The sequence below is a fragment of the Panthera pardus genome, unplaced genomic scaffold (genome assembly GCF_024362965.1).
Source record: "Panthera pardus isolate Hobbes unplaced genomic scaffold, ASM2436296v1 HiC_scaffold_25, whole genome shotgun sequence".
In the NCBI taxonomy this organism is placed as follows: domain Eukaryota; kingdom Metazoa; phylum Chordata; class Mammalia; order Carnivora; family Felidae; genus Panthera; species Panthera pardus.
The window spans coordinates 65,119,008-65,140,989 of NW_026526821.1; the positions used below are offsets into that span (position 1 = coordinate 65,119,008).

At 48.6% G+C, this 21,982-nt stretch overlaps 1 protein-coding gene across 2 annotated transcripts in view; it reads left to right on the plus strand.

The window, feature by feature from the left end:
• The window catches only part of PRKCE (protein kinase C epsilon), a 497,287-nt gene that overhangs the window by 307,210 nt on the left and 168,095 nt on the right, over nucleotides 1-21,982 (plus strand). For both annotated transcript variants that reach the window (XM_019469523.2, XM_019469455.2), the window contains exons 3-6: nucleotides 5,252-5,411; nucleotides 7,496-7,530; nucleotides 8,735-8,820; nucleotides 12,886-13,015. In XM_019469523.2, the coding sequence (XP_019325068.1) occupies nucleotides 5,252-5,411; nucleotides 7,496-7,530; nucleotides 8,735-8,820; nucleotides 12,886-13,015 (411 nt within the window). The remainder of the gene's footprint in view (nucleotides 1-5,251; nucleotides 5,412-7,495; nucleotides 7,531-8,734; nucleotides 8,821-12,885; nucleotides 13,016-21,982) is intronic.

The following is a 21,982-nucleotide window of genomic DNA, read 5'->3' on the forward strand; positions in this document are numbered from 1 at the left end:
TCATTATATCTGACCGACCAAATCTCCGTTTCCACAGAAAGTTTGGCAGAAGTGATCCAGCTTTTTGTTGGTCTCTCCGTGACTTACGGTCTCCCCTTCTGCTGTGTGGCAGACGCACCCATAAAACAAAGGATCTGGAAAGATGGCGGTTCTGGGAGGAAAGCTAGCCTGATTTTGCCTCTGGGGCTGCTGCAAACGAAGGGTCCCACCAGGTGGGCGTAGTTGGGTGCACCCAGTGACAGCAGTGAGCATCCTTCGGAGCGGGCGTCGGGAGGCAGGTCAGGGTGACTCTTCGCTCAGTTTAGAAGCACCGGTGGCTGTGAAGCTGATGAAATCTGTCCTGTCCCCCTTTGCACTGCAGCCTGTCTCCTCGTTCATGCCAGGCAGCCTCCCGCTTCCGCAGCACAAAGGACCCTTAGGCACAGAGAACTGCTTTTAAAAGTCATTAAGGAACATTAGAGAACATTGTTTTCAAACACTATGTACAATACATAAACCCATAATCCTAGTAGAGCATAGGAACTCTCACTTTTGTTACCTTCAACCTGCAAATGTGTTTTCCATAGGTTTGTGCTCTTGTGAATTCTGTTTACAGTATTCTATCACATTTCCCCATGTTCCTACATAGTCTCCACTTACTGTTTTTAAATTGCTATAGATGTAATATAATTCATTAGACCATTCTCTCTCTTTTTAAAAAAATGTTTATTTATTTTTGGGAGACAGAGCACAAGTAGGGGAGGGAGAGAGAGAGAGAGAGAGACAGTATCCAAAGCAGGCTCCAGGCTCTGAGCTGTCAGCACAGAGCCAGATGCAAGACTCGAACCCATGAGCTGTGAGATCATGACCTGAGCTCAAGTATGACACTTAACTGACTGAGCCACCCAGGCACCCCTAGACCATTCTCTTAATGTTAGACAATCAAGTTACTTCTCTTTGTTGACCAAATTAGATATGTGATGGGGAACATCTGTAAATTACATAGCTTTTAGTTTAATTATTGACTTAGAGTTAATAGCTAAGGAACTCAAATGAAAGGATGTGAGTCTCTTTGTGGTATTTGCTATTATTATAATATCACTTTTGGAAATGTTATGTCACATTGTGTAGGTATACTGTGGATAATACCATTTTAAAGCAAATTTGTTTCTTTATTAGGTATTATATGGTAAGTCAGCGGACTGCTCTGCTTTGCATTTTAAAAATTCCTAGGAAGAGTGAATATTTTATATCTCCCCCATAAATTTTATGCTCATGTCATTTACACAGTTGTCTCTAGGGATCTTAATGGATATATTTGGACGTGTTGATACATAGACCTCTGTGGTATTCTTGCCATTTAACTTGAAGCTAATCAGGAGGAAAGAGACAAATCCAGATTGTGGAACATTCCATAAGACAACATAAATGTGTCATAAAAAGAAAACAAAGCTGTTCTAGATTAAGAAGGCTAAAGAGACACAGCAACTAAATGCAAGGCATGAGCTCTAAGTAGCTTCTGAAAAAATTTAAAGCCCCAACAACTATAAGAGGTATTTTGGGGGAGGACAATTGGAGAGATTTGAAAATGAACTATATGTTAGATAATGTTACAGCAATGTTCAATTTCCTGACTCTAAGACTGTGGTTATGTAAGAGAATGGCTTTGTTCTCAGGAGATGAAGGCTAAAGTATTTAGGGATAAGGTGTCACTGTGTTTGCCACCTTCAAATTGTTTAGCCAAACTACATAGGTTTATATCCTATTATATATTCTATATTAATAATATTATGATTAAAACATGATCATAATATTAATATTGTAATTATAATATACGGTTATACTATGTTCATGATGTAAATAAATGTAATAATACTTTATTGGTCTGTATTATTATGTATGTCTATAAATAATAGAAACTATTCATGATATATTTAATATCTAATCTATTAACTGATTTTTATATACACATCTATATACATTTATAAATCCTGTCACACTCACACCACACACTCACATATACACGTGTGTGATGCATTACCCCACAGGAACTGCATTTTAATTGAGACCCTTGACAGCAGCAGGAAATGCTCAAGGGACCAGTTTCTGCTGGTGAATCCAGGCCCGGCAGGGAGGTTCTGTGGGGCCGAGGAACCCTGCGGCTCCCCTCATGATCCAGGCATGTGGGTGACAGCCACAGAGATGCTCTGGCCGGACCCTCGGCTTCCCTGTCCAGAGGAATGTGGGAGGGAGTGTGCTGACCGACCAGGGGCCCCGTCCCCTTTCTCCTATTGCCTGTCCTACTACTACTGTGTACATGGCAGGTGGGGAGGTCCTCAAGGGAGCATGAGGTTTACCTGTGTTCTTCCCCTCCTATAGCCTTCTGTTTTCTCGCATCTTTGACACAGAATGTAACTCATGAGGCAGTGTGGATGTGCTCTCGGGGCAGGAGTGGCAGAACCTTTGGGGGAAAGTTCAGTCTGACAATCAGACTAAGGGGAATTATTCTTGGCTGTCTGTCTAACCTGTCCCCAGGACCCTCCCCTCACCCGCCACAGACATTAAACAGCTTCTCTCCAGGTATGAGTGCATCCCTCCAAGAGATCTTTAAAAATCGGTGGGGTTAAATTAATGGGTTGCTGTGTTAACGTATCAAATCATTGGAAACAGAGTCTAGAAGTTTGATTTGGTCGCTGGTCATTTCTGTAAAAAGTTGAGAAATGAGGCCCTCAGGGGTACCTGTAACCCCCGTTCCAGCAGGACTCCCTTGAGGAAACTAGATTGGACTCATCATGAGTTTCACCGAAAACACAACGCTCCAGGGTCAAAATGACTAGTAAGCTTGAGGGATTTGCAAATCAAATTGCACCTTAAATGCAATAGGAGGCCAATTTACTATTTCAATGTGTCCCATGGGGAATCCGGTGAAGGCAGTTAAAGGTTGCCTTTTGCAGAGAATTTCCATCCTCTGGCCTCAGCTGCCCGGGCCTGGAAATTGGTGTCTGGATTTTTGTAGATGAGGTTTGTAGCAAGTAAGGGCTGCATAGATTCTTTTTTTTTTTTTTTTTTTTTATTAACCATGGTTTTTTTTTTTCCTGCTTATAAAAATGGTAGAATATTCTGAATGCAGTGAAAAGTAGGAAGCAGAAATGGAAGTCACCTATCATTGCACAATTGGGTGATGGTTGCCAGATTTCTTCGTGTGTGTGTGTGTGTGTGTGTGTGTGTGTGTGTGTGTGCATGTCTCTGTGTTAAAACAGAACTGGAAAAGTAAATTAAAAAAATAAAATAAATAAAACAGCTGGGATGTCCCCATAAGAATTTGGTCACCTGGGTCTTAGTCCCTAGGCTGTGGCAGGGTAGGAGGTGGGCTTTCCATATTCCATATCTTTCTGTGTCAGAGACTTTTTGAAATAATAAGCACCAGTTAGAAAGGGGACCCAGGCAGGCTGGGGGCCAGGAAGTGGGGGGTCTGCAGGCAGACCCCCATTGGGGTCTCAGGGTCTGTGCTGGGGATCAGCAGCTCTGCCTGTCTGCTTGGAGGCTGCTTCCCTCTAAAAGCCCACACTGGGCATGTGCTTCTGTCTTGCCTTTCCCTCCTCCAGTTTTACGTCCCTCCACCCCTACCCTCTCTGCCTTGACCCCACAGCTGCCCTTGGAGTCAGCAGCTATTTGGCTCACACAGGTGCCCTCCATTGCAAAGAACCTTATTTTCAAAGGGGTCTGGGAGGAGCCGTGTTTCTTCTCCCCGGTAATGGTACTGCCACGGTGGCATATTGAGTGTGGGGGGACTTTTGGGAGCATGGAGCTTTTTCAGTGCCATGTAGGTGACCTTCCAGGGCCTGCACTAGTACTGGGAACCAGGCAGGAGAGTAGAGCCTGCCTTCCCTGCCCTCGGGGAAGCTAAAGGCAACTCAGCCCTTGTGTTATGAGAGCTTTGAGGCTTTGCTGTTGGGAAAGTGGGCTGTCCCCCAAAGCAGTGTGTGGACAGTGGAACGGTGGCTTCTCCCCGCTGTCTGGGTTAGAACCTGGGCTCCACCACTTGGTAGCTGTGTTCGCAAGAACAGGAGACGTGAACTCTCTATTCCTCAGGTGGCACACCTATGAAGGGGGGATGCTATCAGTATCCTTCAAGAAAGGGTGGTTGTAAGGATTCAGTGAGCACCTGCCACAGAGTAAGCCCTCTGTGAGCGTTAGCCGTTATTATCATTGTACTAATCTGCTGGGCTCCCATGACAAAATGCCATAGACGGGGTGTTTCGACAGTGGAAATGTATTTCTCATAGTTTTGGAGGCTGTCAGCCTGAGATCAAGGTGCCAGCATGGTCAGGTGAGGGCCCTCTTCCCGCCTTGTAGACACCCACCTTCTTGCCGTGTCTTCATAAAATAGAGAGCTCACGTCTCTTCCTCTTCTAAGGGCACTAACCCCATCCTGGGAATCCCACCACCATGACCGCATCTCATTGGCGGGTAGAGCATCAGCATGTGAGTTGGGGAGGGGGGAGACATAAGCATTCAGTCCATAACAATCACTAATATTGTTGTTGTCATTTGTTAGCCCCCTTGCAGGACTTACTTAGGTTTGCAGCAACCTCTCCTGTGGAAGGAAGGAAGATATGGGGACAGTCCTTTTGTCTTCAGTGAGGTCTTAAAGTCCCCGGTGGTGGGTCTTGAGCCTTCTGGAAAACCGCTCTTACAGTGTTATATTTCCCTTTCCTTTTGACCTTCGGGAAAAGGCTCCTGGTTGTCCTAGGCTGGAAGAGGGGAAGGAAGAAAAGTCAGATTTGGTGGCTGCTTCCCTGGGCCAGGCGGCCGGGTGCAGAGGGCTCACACCACCGACTCCACAGCACCCTGTGTTTTCAGCACTGTTATTCCCATCTACAGAGGGCCAGGCCTTCAGAGGCTCCAGGCAGGGAAACGCCGCTAAGGTCACACTGCAAGAAGCTGCAATAAAGTGTGCACCTTGAGCCTTTGGGTTCCCACACTCTTGCAGCCGGGGGATGGAGCAGCCACAGGACCAGGGCAGGACTGGGATTGGAATGGATTTGGAGGGCGCCACTGGTGCAGGGAAAGGCACACTTTGGGCCTTCCTGCCCTGAGTGGTGCTCCCTTGCTGGGGCTGGGCAGTGAGGCTCAGACCCCAGAGCCCCTCAGCCAGTGAATGCTGTCCCCACGCCTCTCCCACTCCAGGCACCGAGAGTGGGGTGGGCGGTCTCTTGTGAGGTGTGCTAACCCAGATTGTGTTCTCTTCTCTGCTCTTGTCCTTCCCCAGCCCCTAAAGACAATGAAGAGCGAGTGTTCAGGGAGCGTATGCGGCCCAGGAAGCGGCAGGGGGCCGTCAGGCGCAGGGTCCACCAGGTCAACGGCCACAAGTTCATGGCCACCTACCTTCGGCAGCCCACCTACTGCTCCCACTGCAGAGATTTTATCTGGTAAGGCCCTCTCTCCCGGGAACCTCTAGCTATGCCTTCTCTGAGGCAAGGAGTCGGGGAAGTGGTGTAGGAGAATAGAAACTTTATTTTTAAAGTGCTGATGTGCTTTATGTCCTATATTTGATTGGAGAAGACTTTTCTGGAAGGTTAAGTGAATGTTTAGTGCTTGGGAAGGGGGGATAAATGGAAAGAACAAACCATGGTTCCTGGTGACTTAATACTTAGAATCATATCACATATCACGTTTAAGGAGTTAAAAGTTTATAACTAGTAATGGTATATTGTGATGCATTTTTTTTTAAGAATCCTTCTCTTTTAGAGACACAAGCTTAATTATTTACAAATGATATGGTGTCTGGGATTTGTTTAAAAATGATCTGGAAGGAGAGGACAGGGGCTTGGGGTAAAGGACATAATACTGGCCACGTGTTGATCACTGTTGGAGGTGGGTGATAGGCCTGTTACATTTATCTCTTTATTTTTGTATACATCTGAGTTTTTCCATTATAAAGCTTAAAAAATACTTGAATGCCAATACCTGTAATTCCAAGCAGTTGTTAATAACTGTTCTAATAGTGGTGCTACCAGGGTGGCCAGATTTCAGAGGAGTGAGAGAACAGCATTGGCTGGAGTGCTCAGGGAAGGCTTCCTAGAGGAGGTGGCATTTCTTTTTTCATGATGACTGGGATTTGGTAGGCAGAGACAGGTTGTAGGCCTTTTGAGGAAGTGGAGAAGGATAAGGGGCACTCGCTTGGGTATTGGAGGGGGGATTTTAAGGAATACCTACCATGTGCCAGCCTTTCTCTTAGGCACTGAAAATGTCTAATTCAATCTTCCCAGTGTCCTACGAGCTTTGTATTATCAAATCCATTTCATTAACAACAGTACCGAAGCTCAGAAATGAAAACAAGACTAGTCTGGCATCCCCCAGGTATGAAGTGTCAGAGGCCCGACTGAAAGCTTTTTCTGACATCCCACCAGCCTTTCTGGCAACCTCTCTGAGCTCTTGAAGTTTGCCAGTACACTCGGATCCTGTGTGGCGGAGAAAGAGTGAGGCCAGTCTGCAGCATGGACCATGCCAGGGGATGTTTGAATTGGACTCTGAGGCCCCCTGGATTCCCAAGGTGTCCAGGAGTGGCTTGTCTTGTCCTTGTGGTTTTCCAGGACTAGCCACCGAGGTTGGCATGGGCATCTGAGGCGGTGCAGATCAGAGCAAACTCGACTCGATGGAAGCAGAAATAACACCCCACTCCCACCCACAGACACATTTCACCCCCAAGGCTGCTTCTGCCCTCTGACCTCCGTTTTCTGTATTTCGGTCATAAGTTGTCTATTTGGAGGGAGTAGGCTGTGAGTGCTGAGATTTATGGATTCAGCTCTCCTCTGAGCCCATGGTGAGCTCCACGGGGTTCTAGGCTTCCTGAGGCACTGCCCCCAAGTGATGGCCGGCTGCTCTTGCTGGGCTGGGAATTGCAGATTGCCCCCTGGCCATTTGGTGGTGGTTCACTGAGGACAGGGCCCAGGCCAGGTTGGTTGGATTGTTCTGTGTCCATTGGTCCAGATGGTCCATCTTGTCCATCCATGCTGACCCAAACCCTGCTCCAGGGAACCCTACACCTCCCATGGAGGGAACCTCTAACATTGGCCTTCACCACACAGTACACTGAGCCCCTAGTCCTGGCCACAGACTGACCTGGAACTCTTGACTGCTTCTGGAATGCCCAGGAAATGTATCTGTAAGCTGCAGCCTGCCTACATGATTACCCACAAGGAACAGCACGTTTGACTAATCAAGACCTGCCTTGAGCAGGCAGAGTCTTTGTGGCTTTCCAGAACACTAATGGCCCCACTGGAAGGGCTGTTTGTCTAGGGAGCCAAGACCTGATACTGACCAAACTCTATATTCATCCAAGCACTGGGTCTACCCTCTGATGCTGATATTAAAGCACCCTGCAAGTGGGAGTGAAACCACTAGCTGATCCTCCCGTGTACTCAGAGCATTGTGGGTGGTGGCCAGAATGGGGTGGCTTTGTATGGTTTTTGACCTGCTAAATTTTATTAAAAGGCTGTATTCTTCTTTTCAGGGGTGTCATAGGAAAGCAGGGATACCAGTGTCAAGGTAAGAGACATTGTATGAACTAAATCCTTGGGGGCCCGCAGGCCTATTGGGATCAGTGACACGGGAAGCATGTGCTGGGTTTGACAACATTTGAAGGCTCCATACTGTTTGCCTGCTTATGGTCCCTCTCTGAGAAGCAAGACCCTGCTTTTCTTTGTCCCCGCCTGGCCCTGGCTCCTGCATTCACATATGAGAGCAGAGTACCTGGGGGTGCCACCCATCCCCAGGTGTCCTAGGGGTCTTAGCATCTTTCCTGGTGAGACACAATAGTCGAAGGCCCTTTGGAGGCCCCACTCTACAAGGAGCCGGGCTCTGTGTCTCCTTTCTGCTCCCTCCTTCTCTCGCTCCCTGGAGAAGTTCCCTCACCTCGTTTCACTCCTATCACCCAATGGCCCTTGCTGATTCTCTTTTTTTAGTCTCTACTGTGGAATCTTTAGCTCTTAAGCATTTAAGACTCACTTGAAGTTACTGCAGATTGTTTATTTCTGGTTCTTTGGCAAAAATACTAGGTCAGGTTGTCCAGGACTGGAGGGTGGATATGCGCTTGTGGTCATGTAGCCACTGGTTAAGTTGGGTCTCACCCCTGGGGAACTTGGATAGGTTCTTTTGGACCTTCCCATGTCCTTAGGGTATCATGTGTACAAACAGTTGCTTACCTCTTCCACCACACTGCCCCATGACACTGATGACACAGCTACAGGCCGCTATGAAATTAAACAAAAATGTTCGGCACGTAAGGGCACAGCCAGATCAAAAAGCTTAAGAACTCCTGTGCCACAAGACATCCATTCCCCTGCTGCAGTGTTTGCTATCGCACCTGCCAACATTGACGTTCCAGAGTGGACCACAAAGCTGCTGCAGTACCTTTAATAGACCTGCTTCACGGAAGGGAAATTGTTCCCTGACCTTGGCGTAAAGAAGCAGGGAAATTGATCGGTACTTCTGGAACTAGAGAAAAGTGCTGACGCCCTCTGGGTGTGAGTGGTGCATTCTTCTCCAGAGCATTTAGGAAACCCTAATGGCTCTGATGGCAAAGTGCTTTGAAATGACGAAGCACGAAGGGCTTCAGCCAGGATATTACTTTAAGACTTGGTGACAGAAGGGGCGTGGCTCCCCTCAGCCCTCTGCTCAGAGCTGAATCTTGGGTTGGGCACCTCCCTACCCCCCACTTGTCGCTCAGCCTTCCGTTTTTTGCTGTTTGCAGTTTGCACTTGCGTGGTCCACAAGCGATGCCATGAGCTCATAATTACGAAGTGTGCGGGATTAAAGAAACAGGAAACTCCCGACGAGGTAAATATTTCTAACATTGAAATTCTGGGCTTTCTTCTCTGCCACTCCCACCCTCCCCTGCCTCCTCCAGGCTCCCTAAGAAAATCCTTATCTCTCTGAGCTCTCCTTGCTTTCTTCATTGTGTTTGATCAAAATTAAAGGAGTTGTCTACAGCCTTCCAGCGTGAGGCACACTCTGCAGAATGAGCGTGGCTCAGAGTCAGGTTGGCATCTCTGGATGTTGTGCCAAGAGCCGTGTGACCCCAGAGCTAAAGCCTGCGAGGAAAATGTGAATTGGTTTATGTCATTATCTCATTGGAACGGAAAAGTAGCTAGCTGACATGTCAGTAGCTCCACACTGTTTATAAACAGTGTGAGACCATGCACAAGCAACAACCTTTCTTTATGAGATGATGGGGGAACGGAGTAGAAGCAGCAGACCCAAGAAACACTAAGGAGGTGGAAATAGCCACAGTAATAATAAGACCCAACGTTCACCGGGTACTTCCCATGTCCCGATTTCAGTACTTCATCGAATATTATTTAATCTCATAACAGTGTTAATGAGATCAATGCACTTACCGTCTTCATTTTACAACAAAGAGAGTAGAACAACAGAGGGGTCAAATTAATTTTCCCCAGATCACACAGCTGCTGTGTGAAAGAGCCCCATTCAAACCCAGATGGTCTGTTCTAGAAGAGTCTGAGCCCTTGACCACCGGACTTCATTGTCTCTTATCCTTACCAACTAGTATTGGATTGGTTATTAGGGAAGGTTGCTAGGGGTAAGGAAGCAAGGTGATTCAACAGTGAAGGTAGAGTCCTCCTAACTAAGCAAGTGGGAGAAGAGCATGACTGAGAGTTTGGATGTTATCTGTGTTCACAACAGTTGATTTCGAAGGCATGCTTTTAATTCTTGGTGAAATAAATACAGTTATAATCATAGGACATTAGAATTGGGGGTCAGAGAGACCCTAGGTGGCTTCATAATCAAGTGGATTTTTAATGTGTCTTCCAAAAGGAATGACTTACAGGACCTTCTACTCCTTAAAAATAATTCAACCAAATGGCATCCTTGCATCCTTGCATCTCCTATCTTTCATTTCCCTTTGCTTTCACGTGGTCTCCAGAAAGCAGCAAGGGACAAAGCTTGGGTGAAATCTTCCATGTCCCCGAGGGGCAGGCAGCCCAGGGTGGAACCTTCCATGTCCCCAAGGGGCAGGCAGCCCAGGGCACTGAAATTGTTTGCAGGGGCTTTACTGTCATGGCAGAAACTGCAGGTCGTCCCTACCTGGGCCTCCTGGCTCCGGCACCAGGATCATAACCCAAATAGATTGTCACCCTTGTTACTTTTCTAGTAAATGAGAGATACATGGCTGGCTCGCTGTCCATCTCTGTTCCTTCCTCTGGACAGTCCACCGAGCACTGCCTGTATACCAGCTGTACATGTCCCTCAGAACCAGGAGGAACACACAACTCCTGCCCTCCAGGATCTCACAGGTTTCATCCGCTGAGAGCCCCTGGATATTTCTCCAGCTTTTTCATGTCTCCTTGGAGAGAAAAAGTCACACATGAGCCCTCCCCATGAGGGTTAGAGGGTTGAGATTTGAAATACCCACAGCAGCTTAGTCTGTGACCGAGTTCTTCTGTCTTTCCTGGCATATTGGCAGTGAATCGAAGTCACCGGTGAGGTGTGTTCCCACACTCGGCAGGTCTCCCAAGGGAGATAAGTTGTCAAGGCTTGAGGACAGGGGCTGTGGGCCGCTGCTCCCAGGACCGGTCTCCCTTAGCACTGGTGTACCGTGGCATACCTGGGCGGCCGACATGCCCTCTGCCCAATATAGCACTGCTGGGGAGCATCCTTCGGCTCATTTTTCCCCCCATAACTGCCTGCATGTGCATACACATGTGCACACACGTAGCTTTAAACACTAAAAGTCTAGGGTCTTCCTCTTATCAGATGCTTTGGAACTTGGACACTGTGAGCACCCAGCTGGTGTTCTCTCCCTGTTTTGCATCTGGAGGTTAGCACTCCTGACACCCCTCTCCCCGCACTTCTGAGCGTGGTGACCAAGGAAGGCTCTCCTTCGTGTTACCTTCCCTCCTTCACTTTTTAACCTTCCAGTTTTGTCTTTCTACTCTTTTCTTCCTCCCCATGAGCTCCGGGTTGGTTTCGCTCGCCCGTTTCTGGTCTTCCTTGGTAGAGTGGTGTGTGCATAGCTGGGCCTTGGTGCGTGCGCTCTTGTGCCCGTTTCGCAGCCTCTCTGATTCTGTGGCTCTTGCACGTGCCCCACCCACCTCCCACCATTCTCCGACACCTTCGGGTCCTTAGGGAGCCCAACTGAGAGTCACACAGCTCTCCCCACCCCTCCCTGAACTTCCTAGTTCCTGGATACTTCCCCATCTCTTCACCTTTGTCTATCACCCATATCCCTATGAGGCTCGTCCTGGGACCCACGACCCTGTTCTCCACGTAGGTCCACCACATCTTCAGCATTTGCAGGAAGAGGGTGGGTATGACGATGTACATCCTTCGGGGTGGGCAGGCACACATAGAGGTGAGGTGACTATATTCACTAATACATACACCTAAGCTATGCATCTAAGGAGGGGTGGGCGCAATTGTTTTCAGTAAATCAGGGGATCTTGTACTGGGGCAAGACCCTAATTGATAGCCCATGCGTCTCTAGCTGGGGTCAGTAAAATTCTGGCCCACTGGAAGAATCAGACTTTCTGTGCCTTGCTGTGAAGGCGAGTGACCCTGAGTGCGTGTGCATGTGCACAGGCACACCTCCACGTTTGTGCTCAAGTCTGCATCCACACCTTTGTCATATCTGTGTCTGGCTTTCCCCCGTTTGATGCTCCCCCCCCCCCCATGGGGACCTTTCATTCACCAGTCCGCAGCGAGCCAAGGACAGCTTCTTTCCGGCCTGCTTTGTACCCCCTGATTCCCAGTGTAACAAGAGTGACTTTCTCCCCAGTCCATGAGGTCTCAGGTGTTGGTCCCTGCCCATTTTGAGGGGGACCTGGTTCGTGTGGCTGCTCCGCTAGGGACATAGGTGGAGAGTGGCTCCACGGAGGGGCATAGGAGACCCAAAATGGTGGACCATGCTGATGACCCCTCATTTCTGTGTGTCTCGTCCACCCCACAGCCCTGTGACATTAGGTGGGATAGGGGGTGCTGTCCTTATTTGCCCAGGTAAGGAATTTGCAGCCCCGTGAAGTCACGGAACTTGTCCAAGACCTCACGGCTGGTTGGTGGCAGACCTAGGCCTGCAGATCAGGTTCCCTGACTCATCCTCCAGTCCTTCCCCATCCATCTTGCCACCTTGTCTTTACTCCTTTTCAGTAATGGGTGAGTGGCAACAGAGTAGTTAAAAGGCCTGGGCTCTGAATTCACACTTGTGGGCATCAAATCCTGGCTCTGCCACTCCTCAGCTTCCAGGCATGCTTCTTAATCTCACAGTGCCTTAACTTCCCCGTCTGTAAACTCAGGCTAATGATGGCATCTAGCCCGTAGGTGCTGGTGAGGCTTCACTGTGATGGTAGTGCCTGGCCTGTGGCCAGCACTGGTAGCTTAGTGCCCATAGTGGTCACCACTCTGCACTAGCATTCCATACCGCAGTGATTGTCCCAATGGATGGCCGACAGTCTCCACAGCTGTGCTGGGTTTTCAGGGTGTTTATGGAATCCGCCCACCATCAAGCTGCTGAAAGACTGCCCAGGTGCAGCTTCCATGCCCAAAGCGGCATTGAAAAGCACACGGCGACATCTCCTCAACAGCCAAAACATGAGGTACGAAGTGGGTGCTGTGCACCGTGAGAGTTTGAAGCCTGCGGTCCTGGAGGGACCACATAGGGGAGCAGGCCTGGCCTCACAAGGTCAAACCGAGAGGTGGAGAATGAGTTACAGGCATCAGGAGCAGAGGTCCAGGGAGGTTCTCTTCACCTCGTTTGTCAGGGAAGCTTCCAGAGCCCCACTCGGACCTGGCCCCCTTCAGCGGTCATGCCTTCTGGGAGCTCCAGCACTAAGCATGCCGGGCTGTGAATGAGCTTGGCAGTGACCCTGTATTTTGCCGTCCCTGCAGGTGGGCTCCCAGCGGTTCAGCGTCAACATGCCCCACAAGTTTGGTATCCACAACTACAAGGTCCCCACCTTCTGCGACCACTGTGGGTCCTTGCTCTGGGGCCTCTTACGGCAGGGTTTGCAGTGCAAAGGTAAGGCGCCCCATGCCCTGCCCTCACCCTTCCGTACTCGTATGTCCCCTTGGTCTCCTTTTTGAAAAATCTTTGTTCCCCAGTAAGTTCCAGGTCTGGCCAGAGGACTGAGCCCAAGCCCTTATTTGGCTCTCGTTAGTTACTTGTGAATTTGTTAAACAATCGCCGTGCAGATGGCGGCCAAAGAAACTCCACAGAGCGGATGTGGAGGGGGGAGGTGTGCTTCTTCCATCAAGACCATGAACAAGGCAGAGCAACACGATGAGTCCATAAAAGTGTAGAAATAATTTAAGGAAAAGGTAGGTTGGAGCAGAGGAGAAGAAATATTTCTGGAGAGAGGACCCGAAAGAAGTAATAGATACCCTGTCACGATCCATGGTTCCGAGCTTACTCTTGGGAGGAGCCATGTTAGGACCCTATCACCTAAGACGTCTTATTGATCCTTCATAGGTCTGTTCCATGGGTGATATTATTCCTATGACCCTGAGGCTCAGCGACTAAGTAACTTGCTCGTGCCACACCGCTTATTAGTAAAAATAAGGTTTGAACCTTGACTCTTGAGCCTCGACTTCCTTCCTCTGTTTCCTGTTGTCCTGCTCATGAATTGTCTTCTGTTCGGATGAGATGGGTAACAATACATAATAATGTGGGGAGGAGGGAACATGCTCTGGGGATCTGAATGGAGTGCTTAGTTTCATGGGCTGGTCCAGTTGGCATGCAGCATTGGACATTCATGAACTGTTGGGATTTGTACTGAATAGATTATTAATAAATTCCCATTATGGAAAAATTAAAGGTAAAGGATAAAAAGGAAACTGGAGGCCATGGACAGGCCGGTCATTGAAGGATCCCAATGAGAAATTATGAGGATTGGAAACAAAGTTTATAGGTGTAGAGGGAATAAAGAGAAGGAGAGTAACTTAAGAGATACTGAGGAGTGATTTATTGGATGTGTGACCAGATCCAACTGGGAGGACAGTGACACCATTCGCTGAGAAGAAATAGGAGAGGAGATCAGGCTAGAGGCAAAGATGGTGGAGTTGAGTTGAGGACATATGACCTTTGAGGTGCCTGTGTGAAATCTACCAGAGCTAACTTTTGGGCGTTCTCATTGAAATTTGGGGCGAAGGCTATGGTGAGCATCCAGACTTGGGATTTGTCAATGTAGTAGTTAAAGGTATAGTAGGTAGTACTTAAAGCTATAAAGTTCATCCCCGGAAGAATCTGAGTGTCGAGAGAGAGGGTCACACCCTGAGGTTTGGGGGAAGAAGGTTACCAGCATTCAAGGATGAGCCTGCAGAGGCTATGGAGGGACTTCAAAGGTAGGAGGAAAGGTCTCGAGGAAAGGCATCGCGGAAGACAAAGAGGTAGAGAGTATTTAAAAATGTTCAAAGGAAGTGATAAGTGGTGCCAGATGTTTCCAAGAGGTCATTCAAGGTAAGAAGTAGAACATGGAGTTAGATTTAACTCTCAGGAGGCCTCTAGTGACCTCCTGACAGGAGGTGTCTTGGTGGGATTGAAGGCCAAGTGTGGAGGCTGTAGATGAAGTATTTTCAGAATGTTTTAGGTAATGAGGGAAAAGACCGTGAGAATAGGAGAGATTAGTGAGCTGGGAGGGAGAGGAGTGGGCCTTGGAGAGAAAGATGGACACCCCTCCTGCCAGGTGGATAGGAAGCCTCGAGGCCAGGCACAGGTGCGGATGTGTTTCCTGTGTCGGGTAGGAGGTGAGGACACAAGGTGACCCTTTAAGTTCTGACTCTGTTGAGGGCATTGTGTGAGAGTCCCCTTGTCTTCTGAACCAGGAGATCCCTTTCGAAGTCGAGGTAAGGAGTGGGTGGAGGGTGTGAGAGGTGGTGCAGGTTGGAAGCAGCTATGCTGGAGACTGAGGGCACCCTGATTAGGGGCAGGAGGAAGTTCTGGCTGTCGACACATCTGTCCTGGGTGAGCTCTCCAGACTTTCAGACCAGCATTCCCGCACACGACCCTGAGACAAAGAAGCAGGGCCTGCCCGAAATCCTTCTTGACACTAAGTGACATCAAAACAGTGGAAGAGGAGGGAGTGAGTGGAGCAGGACTCTGGAGTGTTGTTGGCAGAGGAGTGACGCTTTTAGGGACTGTTGAGTGGGGTTGCCGGGAAGCACAGAGCTGCTTTGGATGCCACTCTGATAAGGCCATGTCTGGGTTTCAGTAAATATATTACTGACTGATCAATGTGGGGAATCTAAATGAAAATACCATCATCTCATAAATATTGACATTTTAAGAAAGCCTCCCAGGCACCCAGATGTCACTGCCAGGGCTGTAGGGTCCCTGGATGACCCTAGAAGAAGGCAGGACTCAGGGGCGTGTATTCAGCTGTTTTGGCAGGAAACGCTCTCATGCCAGCTCAAGCAGAGGAAGGGGACAATGAGGCTACCTACAGCAAGGATACCTGTTCCCAGGAGCCCAGAGCAGCGGATGGGGGGCAGGCCACACAGACTTCAAGGCCAAGGCTGTCAGAATATAGGGTCCCCAGCACACGTTCACAGGTCTCCCCTCTCCTGTTCCCCTGTTACCATGGTGTGGTCACTCCCTCTTACTCCTTCTCTACCCTGGCTACCTCTCCCCCACCCTTAATTAACAGACTATTTTTAGAGCAACTTTAAGTCTATAGCAAAAGTGAGAGAAATGTACAGAGACTTCCCATATACCCCCTGCACCCACATACACACAGCCTCCCCACCATCAATGTGCCCCCCCACCAGTGGTATGTTCATTACAATGGCTGAGCCTCCATTGCCACAGTAGGACCCTGGGGACCCAGTGTCCCTAGCTTTCATTAGGATTCACTCTTAGAGTTGGACATTCTTTGGGTCTTGACAAATGTACAGTGACCTGAGTCCACCCCCATGGTATCTACAGAATGCTTTCCTTGCTCCAGATCTCCTGTGTTTACTTCTCCCTTTTGATCCTTTCTCAACCTCATGTGTTTTTGCTCCTGCGGACCCCTTACCCTGTAGGGAGGGTGATGGTCTGAGGAGGCCAGCAGGATTCAGAGCAGGGGCCCCTCTTGCCTGGGTCTGAGTCTGGTTCTGCTGCTATGATTGCTAAAAAAAAAAAAAAAAAAAAAAAAGAAACCAGGAATTAGAGACCTGCTCAGGGGCCTAGAGCACGTTCCTGTGGGGCCAGAGCTTACCCCACCTGCCTCCGATCTCTGCTCCATGCCCTCTCCTGCTCTGGAAGCCTCCATCAGGTTCCCACCTTCGCTGGATCATGCTGGCTTGGTCCTCTAGGCTGGGGCCCTGGTCCCCTGGCCCATGCCTTCAGCTTTGTTGTCCCCCTCCTGTGAATAGGGTCACATATTTTCAGTGAAACCGTTTTCTTGAGAGCTTGGGTCTACAAGGAAGGACCCACGGGGCTGTCTTGGTTAATCTCCCTTCAGCCTAAAATTGCCTGAGCACTGTGGGTTCATGGGTTGTGTGTGTATTCCCCTAAAGACCGTCCCTCTGTCGGCCAGGTAGAGGGAACATAACCACCCTGTTTTACTGGTGGGGGATGGAGAACTGGAGTGCACAAGGAGGATACAGGCAGGGACCCACAGGGACCCACCTCTGTCCTCTGGGCTGCCCCCTCCCCGCCCACGGCCCGGAGGCACTGGACCCTAAGGAGGACACTCACCAACACTTGTTGGGTAACCGAGCTCCTTAGTAAAGGGTAGAAAAACACCAGCACTAAGTATGCAGACAAAACATTTCATCCCTTTTTTCTTAGGACTCAAGTGCCCGTAGAGTCCGCGTCTCTCTCCGGATTCATTCATGGGTCTGCCTGAGCACCCCAACCACTGTTAGACCAGAAACTGGCTTCAGACATTCAGAGGCCAGCATCACTGAGCCCCTGAGGCATGTGAATCCTTGTTGTTCTTCACTTTATTTTTAAATGTTTATCAATTTTTGTGAGACAGAGAGAGACAGAGCATGAGTGGGGGAGGGGCAGAGAGAGAGGGAGCCCGGAGGATTCTTTGGGAATCTCCCAGCCAGACTTTCCCCCAGGGTACCGTCACCCCTGCCTGGGGACAGAGCTGCAATCAGAGTGGACATGCAGGCACAGGGCAGGCTCCAGAATCCGAGGCAGGCTCCAGTCTCTGGGCTGTCAGCGCAGAGCCCAACGCGGGGCTCAAACTCAAAGACTGTGAGATCGTGACCTGAGCTGAAGTTGGACACTCAACTGACTGAACCACCCAGGTGCCCCAATTCTTCACTTTATTTTAACTGCTCGGCTTCCCCAATGTGACCTCACCTGCACCATGAACCTCTCCAGCCCCTTTTGCACCTGTGTTTTATTTTTCCATTGACACTTGGAGTCAGTCCCCCTGGAGGGAAAGACACCTAATACCTTATGATTTTTCTTTTCGTCTCTAAAGAAGATACACATTCTCACCTTCCTCGTAGCCTGCCTTCCATTTCTCCTCTGCCCACGATCCCCCCACACTCACATCTTCCAGCACAGCTGCCCTGAAGTCATCGGGCACTGAGGAGCAAGGCAGCAGAAAGCCAGATCCTTCTACACTGCTCACAGTGTGCCCTGCAGGGACCTGCAGAAGCACTGGCATTTTGTCATCCCCATGTGAGGTGGGCCCCCTGTGCCTGCATGTCCACTCTGATTGCAGCTCTGTCCCCAGGCAGGGGTGACGGTACCCTGGGGGAAAGTCTGGCTGGGAGATTCCCAAAGAATCCTCCGGGCTCCCTGCCTTTCTCTGAGATCCCATCTTAATAACCGTCCTGCTCTGAGGCTGCTTTCATGGGCTAAGGAGCCAGAGTATCACTTACTCTCCAAGAAGTGATGAAGAATGGGTCAATTTGGGGACAAATGACCTAGGGGAGTTGTGGCCCATCGAGATCACAGGGTTCGAGTCTTGGAGGCTGTTTCGGTCCTGGTTCTATTATCTCCTGGCTGAGCAGTTGCAGGAGTCACTCTGGCTTGGTGACCCTGGGCTTGCTTCTAATCTCAGCTGCCTTCTGGGAACTGCAATGAAAATGGTGAACTGAGCCACCTTCATGGCGTACTTTGGGGAGTGGCTGTGGGGAGCCAGAAAGACCAGAGAAAGGAAGAATCTTCCCTCCCTTCCCTCCTTCCTCCTTTTCTTTTCTTTTCTTTTCTTTTCTTTTCTTTTCTTTTCTTTTCTTTTCTTTTCTCTTCTCTTTCCTTTCCTTTTCTTTTTAAGTGTTTTGGCCATTTGTAAAACACTAAACACACACAACAGTGATTTTATTCTCATCATTTCTGAAAATGTCGATCCTTTATTATTTTTCTAGCAACTCGGCTCCTTGTCATAACTTCAAATTTTGTTTGTATTTTTAGAAGGAAACAAACAAACAAGAACAAGTAATATGTAAGTCATTCTCACTCTAAAAGATTCCAACAAGACTTAAAACTTCTATAAAAGATATTAAAGACCTTTTATGGTCTCTTTCTACTTCCATCCCAAGACTTAACTGCTATGGGTCCTTCCAGGGATGTTTTTGTGTATGTTTGCTGCATGGATACCTAAATTCGCTCGCTCACTCTGTGTTAGGTATCTATTGCTGCATAGCAAGTTATTCTGGAACCTAGAGGCTTAAAACAACCAATATTATCTCAGAGTCTCTTTCCAGTTGCAGCTTGGCTAAGTGCTTCTTGCTTAGAGTCTCTCATGAGCTTGTAGGCAAGCTGGGGCTCTGGTCTCATAGGAAGGCTTGACTGGAAGAAGGTCTCCTCCAAGCTCGCTCACGTGGCTGTTGGAACCCCAGGTCCTTGCTGGATGTTGGCTGGAGACATCAGTTCTTTGCCACGTGGGTGTCTCCTTAGGGCAGCTCACACTACGGAAGCCGGCTTCCTTCAGAGCATACAAGCAAGAATGTGAACAAGGATGCCCAAAACAGAAGTCACAGCCTTTTGTAACCTCATCTCAAAAATGACATCCCATCACTTTTGACATTCTGTGTTCATGAGAACAGATTCCTACATTCAGCACACACTCAATGGGAAGGAATGACATGAGGGCATAGGTACCAGGAGGACCATTAGGAACCATCTTAGAAGCTGCCCACACCCCCCCCACCCCATACGCCCATGCTCTCCTACACACACGTGTGATCACCTCCTCTGTGAGGGCTACTCTGACTGCCCTTTTAAAAACTGAAGCTCTCACCTCTTACCTTCCATCCCCTTCCTTTGCTTTGCTTTGCTTTTTCTTTATGGCACTATCACCTTCTAATATTCTAATTATTCTAATTATTCTAATATTCTAATTATAATGTTTATTTCTCTCCAAGGGTCCATAAAGGCAAAAGGTTTTTTCCATCTGTTTTTCTATTTCCCCAGCATCTACAACAGTGTCTGATACCTTGGTACTTAATAAATATTTAATTAAATTGTCTATGCCTTGTTATGTAATTTGCTTTTTTGCCAGTACATCTTAGAGTATTTCCAAGTCAGTGTATATATAAGTTACCTCATTCTTTTTAATGGCTGCTTAATAATCCACATTATGACCATTCCATCCATCATTTCAACGTTGCCCTCTTGAGGGACACTTACTTGTTTCTGCGGCCTCGCTATTTCAAGCTTCTGCAAACATCCTTGTATGTGTATCTTCACACATATGTATAAATAGTTATGGGACAAAGGCCCCTAGAAGTCCTGCAATAGCTTTAAGTCCTGGTCTTTGTGTGGTTGAATTGCATGAGGAGGTAATTACATCAGGGGACTTTCGTTTGTTGTTTGTTTGTCTTTAAATAACTGCTTTCCCTTCTTTTGCCTTGACGTTGGGTTTTGCATGAGTGGAAAATGCTTGAGTAGGGAGTTTAGGATCTCAGTCACTGTCACGTACTGGGGTCTGGTCTTTGAGTTGCCCTTATGCTGCCAACGTTCTGCTACTCTCTCGAGAGTTAGAATTCATTTAAGAGCGTGGCACCCTGCCTTGTGCAAGGCATCATGGAGAACATGGAGACAGAGCATTACTTTAGCTTTCTAGCAACTTCCACCTTACTTGGGTGGTGAACATTAACAAGTTAAATAATAGTAAATCAAGCAGTGAGTCAGAAATAAGTGTGAGCAAGTCATGGGCAAGAGAGGCCCTCGGGACTCAGGCGGTCAGGACAGGCTTTTGAGGGTAGATGGGGCTTGAGCTATACCGTGAGGAGAAGGACCTGAACAGGAAGGAGGGCAAGAGGGAAGGGTAAGCAACCAGTTCTAAGTGGAGGGCACGGAAGGAAGAAGCAGTTTTGTGCTCAGCACCAGAATGCCACGGGAGTCTGGTTGATTTGGATTCCTTTGCAGTGGCACCTGGCGATGTTGGGGGCCATGCTCGCACGTTCGGTGGAGTGTTCCATCAGCATTATCATCTGAAGAGTGCTGGGCAGCAGATAGTTGGTCAGTCAGTCCCTGGGAAGCTTTGACTGGTGCTTCCAGTGTGATCAGGGCTCCCAAATCTCTATCCAGTGACATTCGGTGCCCGGTGTGACCCACCAGGCAGCTTCCCCTCTACCCTCCTTTATCATCTTCTGCCTGGGACTCCACAGTCTGTCATTCCTGCCCCCTGCCAACCTGCATTACATAGTTACACCGTTTCCTATTGACAACTGTTTATCTTCTGCCTCCGAGCACGGCACGACCCTCTCTAACCTGCTATGGAATCAAACCAGCGCCCTGCCTCGTGCTCAAGGGCCAGATCACACTAACATAAAGAGGATTCTGCAGGACACAGGGGCCTGCCTCTCTCTTCAGGCGTGGCTCCGTCATTGTTCTCAGAAGGCTGGCTGCTTGCTTTGGAAACATTCCCAACAGCCTGACCCACCTCGGTACCACCCTTAATCTTCGCTAAGAAAAGTCTGCAAACATGGAAAGAAAATCTCTCCAAAGGACGGTAGAATGGATGATAGAAAACGTAGGTGAGTGCGTGGCGGCACTGCCCAGGACGCAGTAGGAGCTCAACAATTATGAGTAACTGGGAAGTAGCAGAATAATGATTGTCCTCTTAGAAGAGCCCCAGCAGGCCCGCTCTGTTTCTTCCCGGCATGAATTGTGCAGGTGAAACCACTGAAAATGGACATTCAAGGCAGTCTGGACGGGGAAACCTTAAAGGGCTGAGACTGGCAGCCCAGGGCTGATGGCCCTTGACCTTGGTGTTCACCAGTAGTGGTGGGGTGTGGAGGTGAGGAAGGACAGTATGGGTGGTTTGTTTGGTCCCCATTAATGTGAGTGAACCTCAGGTTTCTTTTGGATCCAGCCAGCAGGGCCACATACTTTTATTGGTCTGTAGCCTCTGGGTATCACCCCCCGGCCTCCAGGGGACCCATGGGCTGCCTGAATTATCTCAAGTTCCCCTTCCTCAGCCAGCTGTGCTGTCATGTTTCCAGACTTTTCAAAGCACTTTCAACGTCACTGTCTCGTGCCATCCGTTTGAACTGACACATCATTGGGATTTGTTTTTTCTTACGTATTAAGAAAACTACATGGCTCTCCCGGGGAAGTAACAGAGTCTTTAAAAATAAAAAGCAAAATCTTTGAGGAAGAAAACAAAATTTTTTAAAGTAAAAAATGAAGTCCCTGAAGACTTTCTGTTCTCCTATCTGCCAACTCACTCTGATTGTGGTTTCGTTACGACAGGGTCAGCATTTTAACAGCAGAGGGCGCCAGAGGCTAAGTTATGTAGATCAGTTGCCCTTGCTAAGAAATCCTTTTAATTTGGTTGCTTTGTTCTTGTCCTTTCTGTCACCTCAAGAAAAGGCAGGAGAAAGCATTCACAGGGCTGGTGGGCAGGAGTAGTAAGGTGAGCTGAGTGTCAGAGGGTAGCATCTGCTGCAGGGAGTGGGATAGGGAATTTAGAACAGAGGGCTGGGAGTACATGATGGGCCTGAGGATTTCCGGACCTCACTAGCAGTCATTCAGTGAATGCAATCAGCACCTTGGCTAGGCTGCAGGGGAGCTTCCTTATATGTTTATATTGTC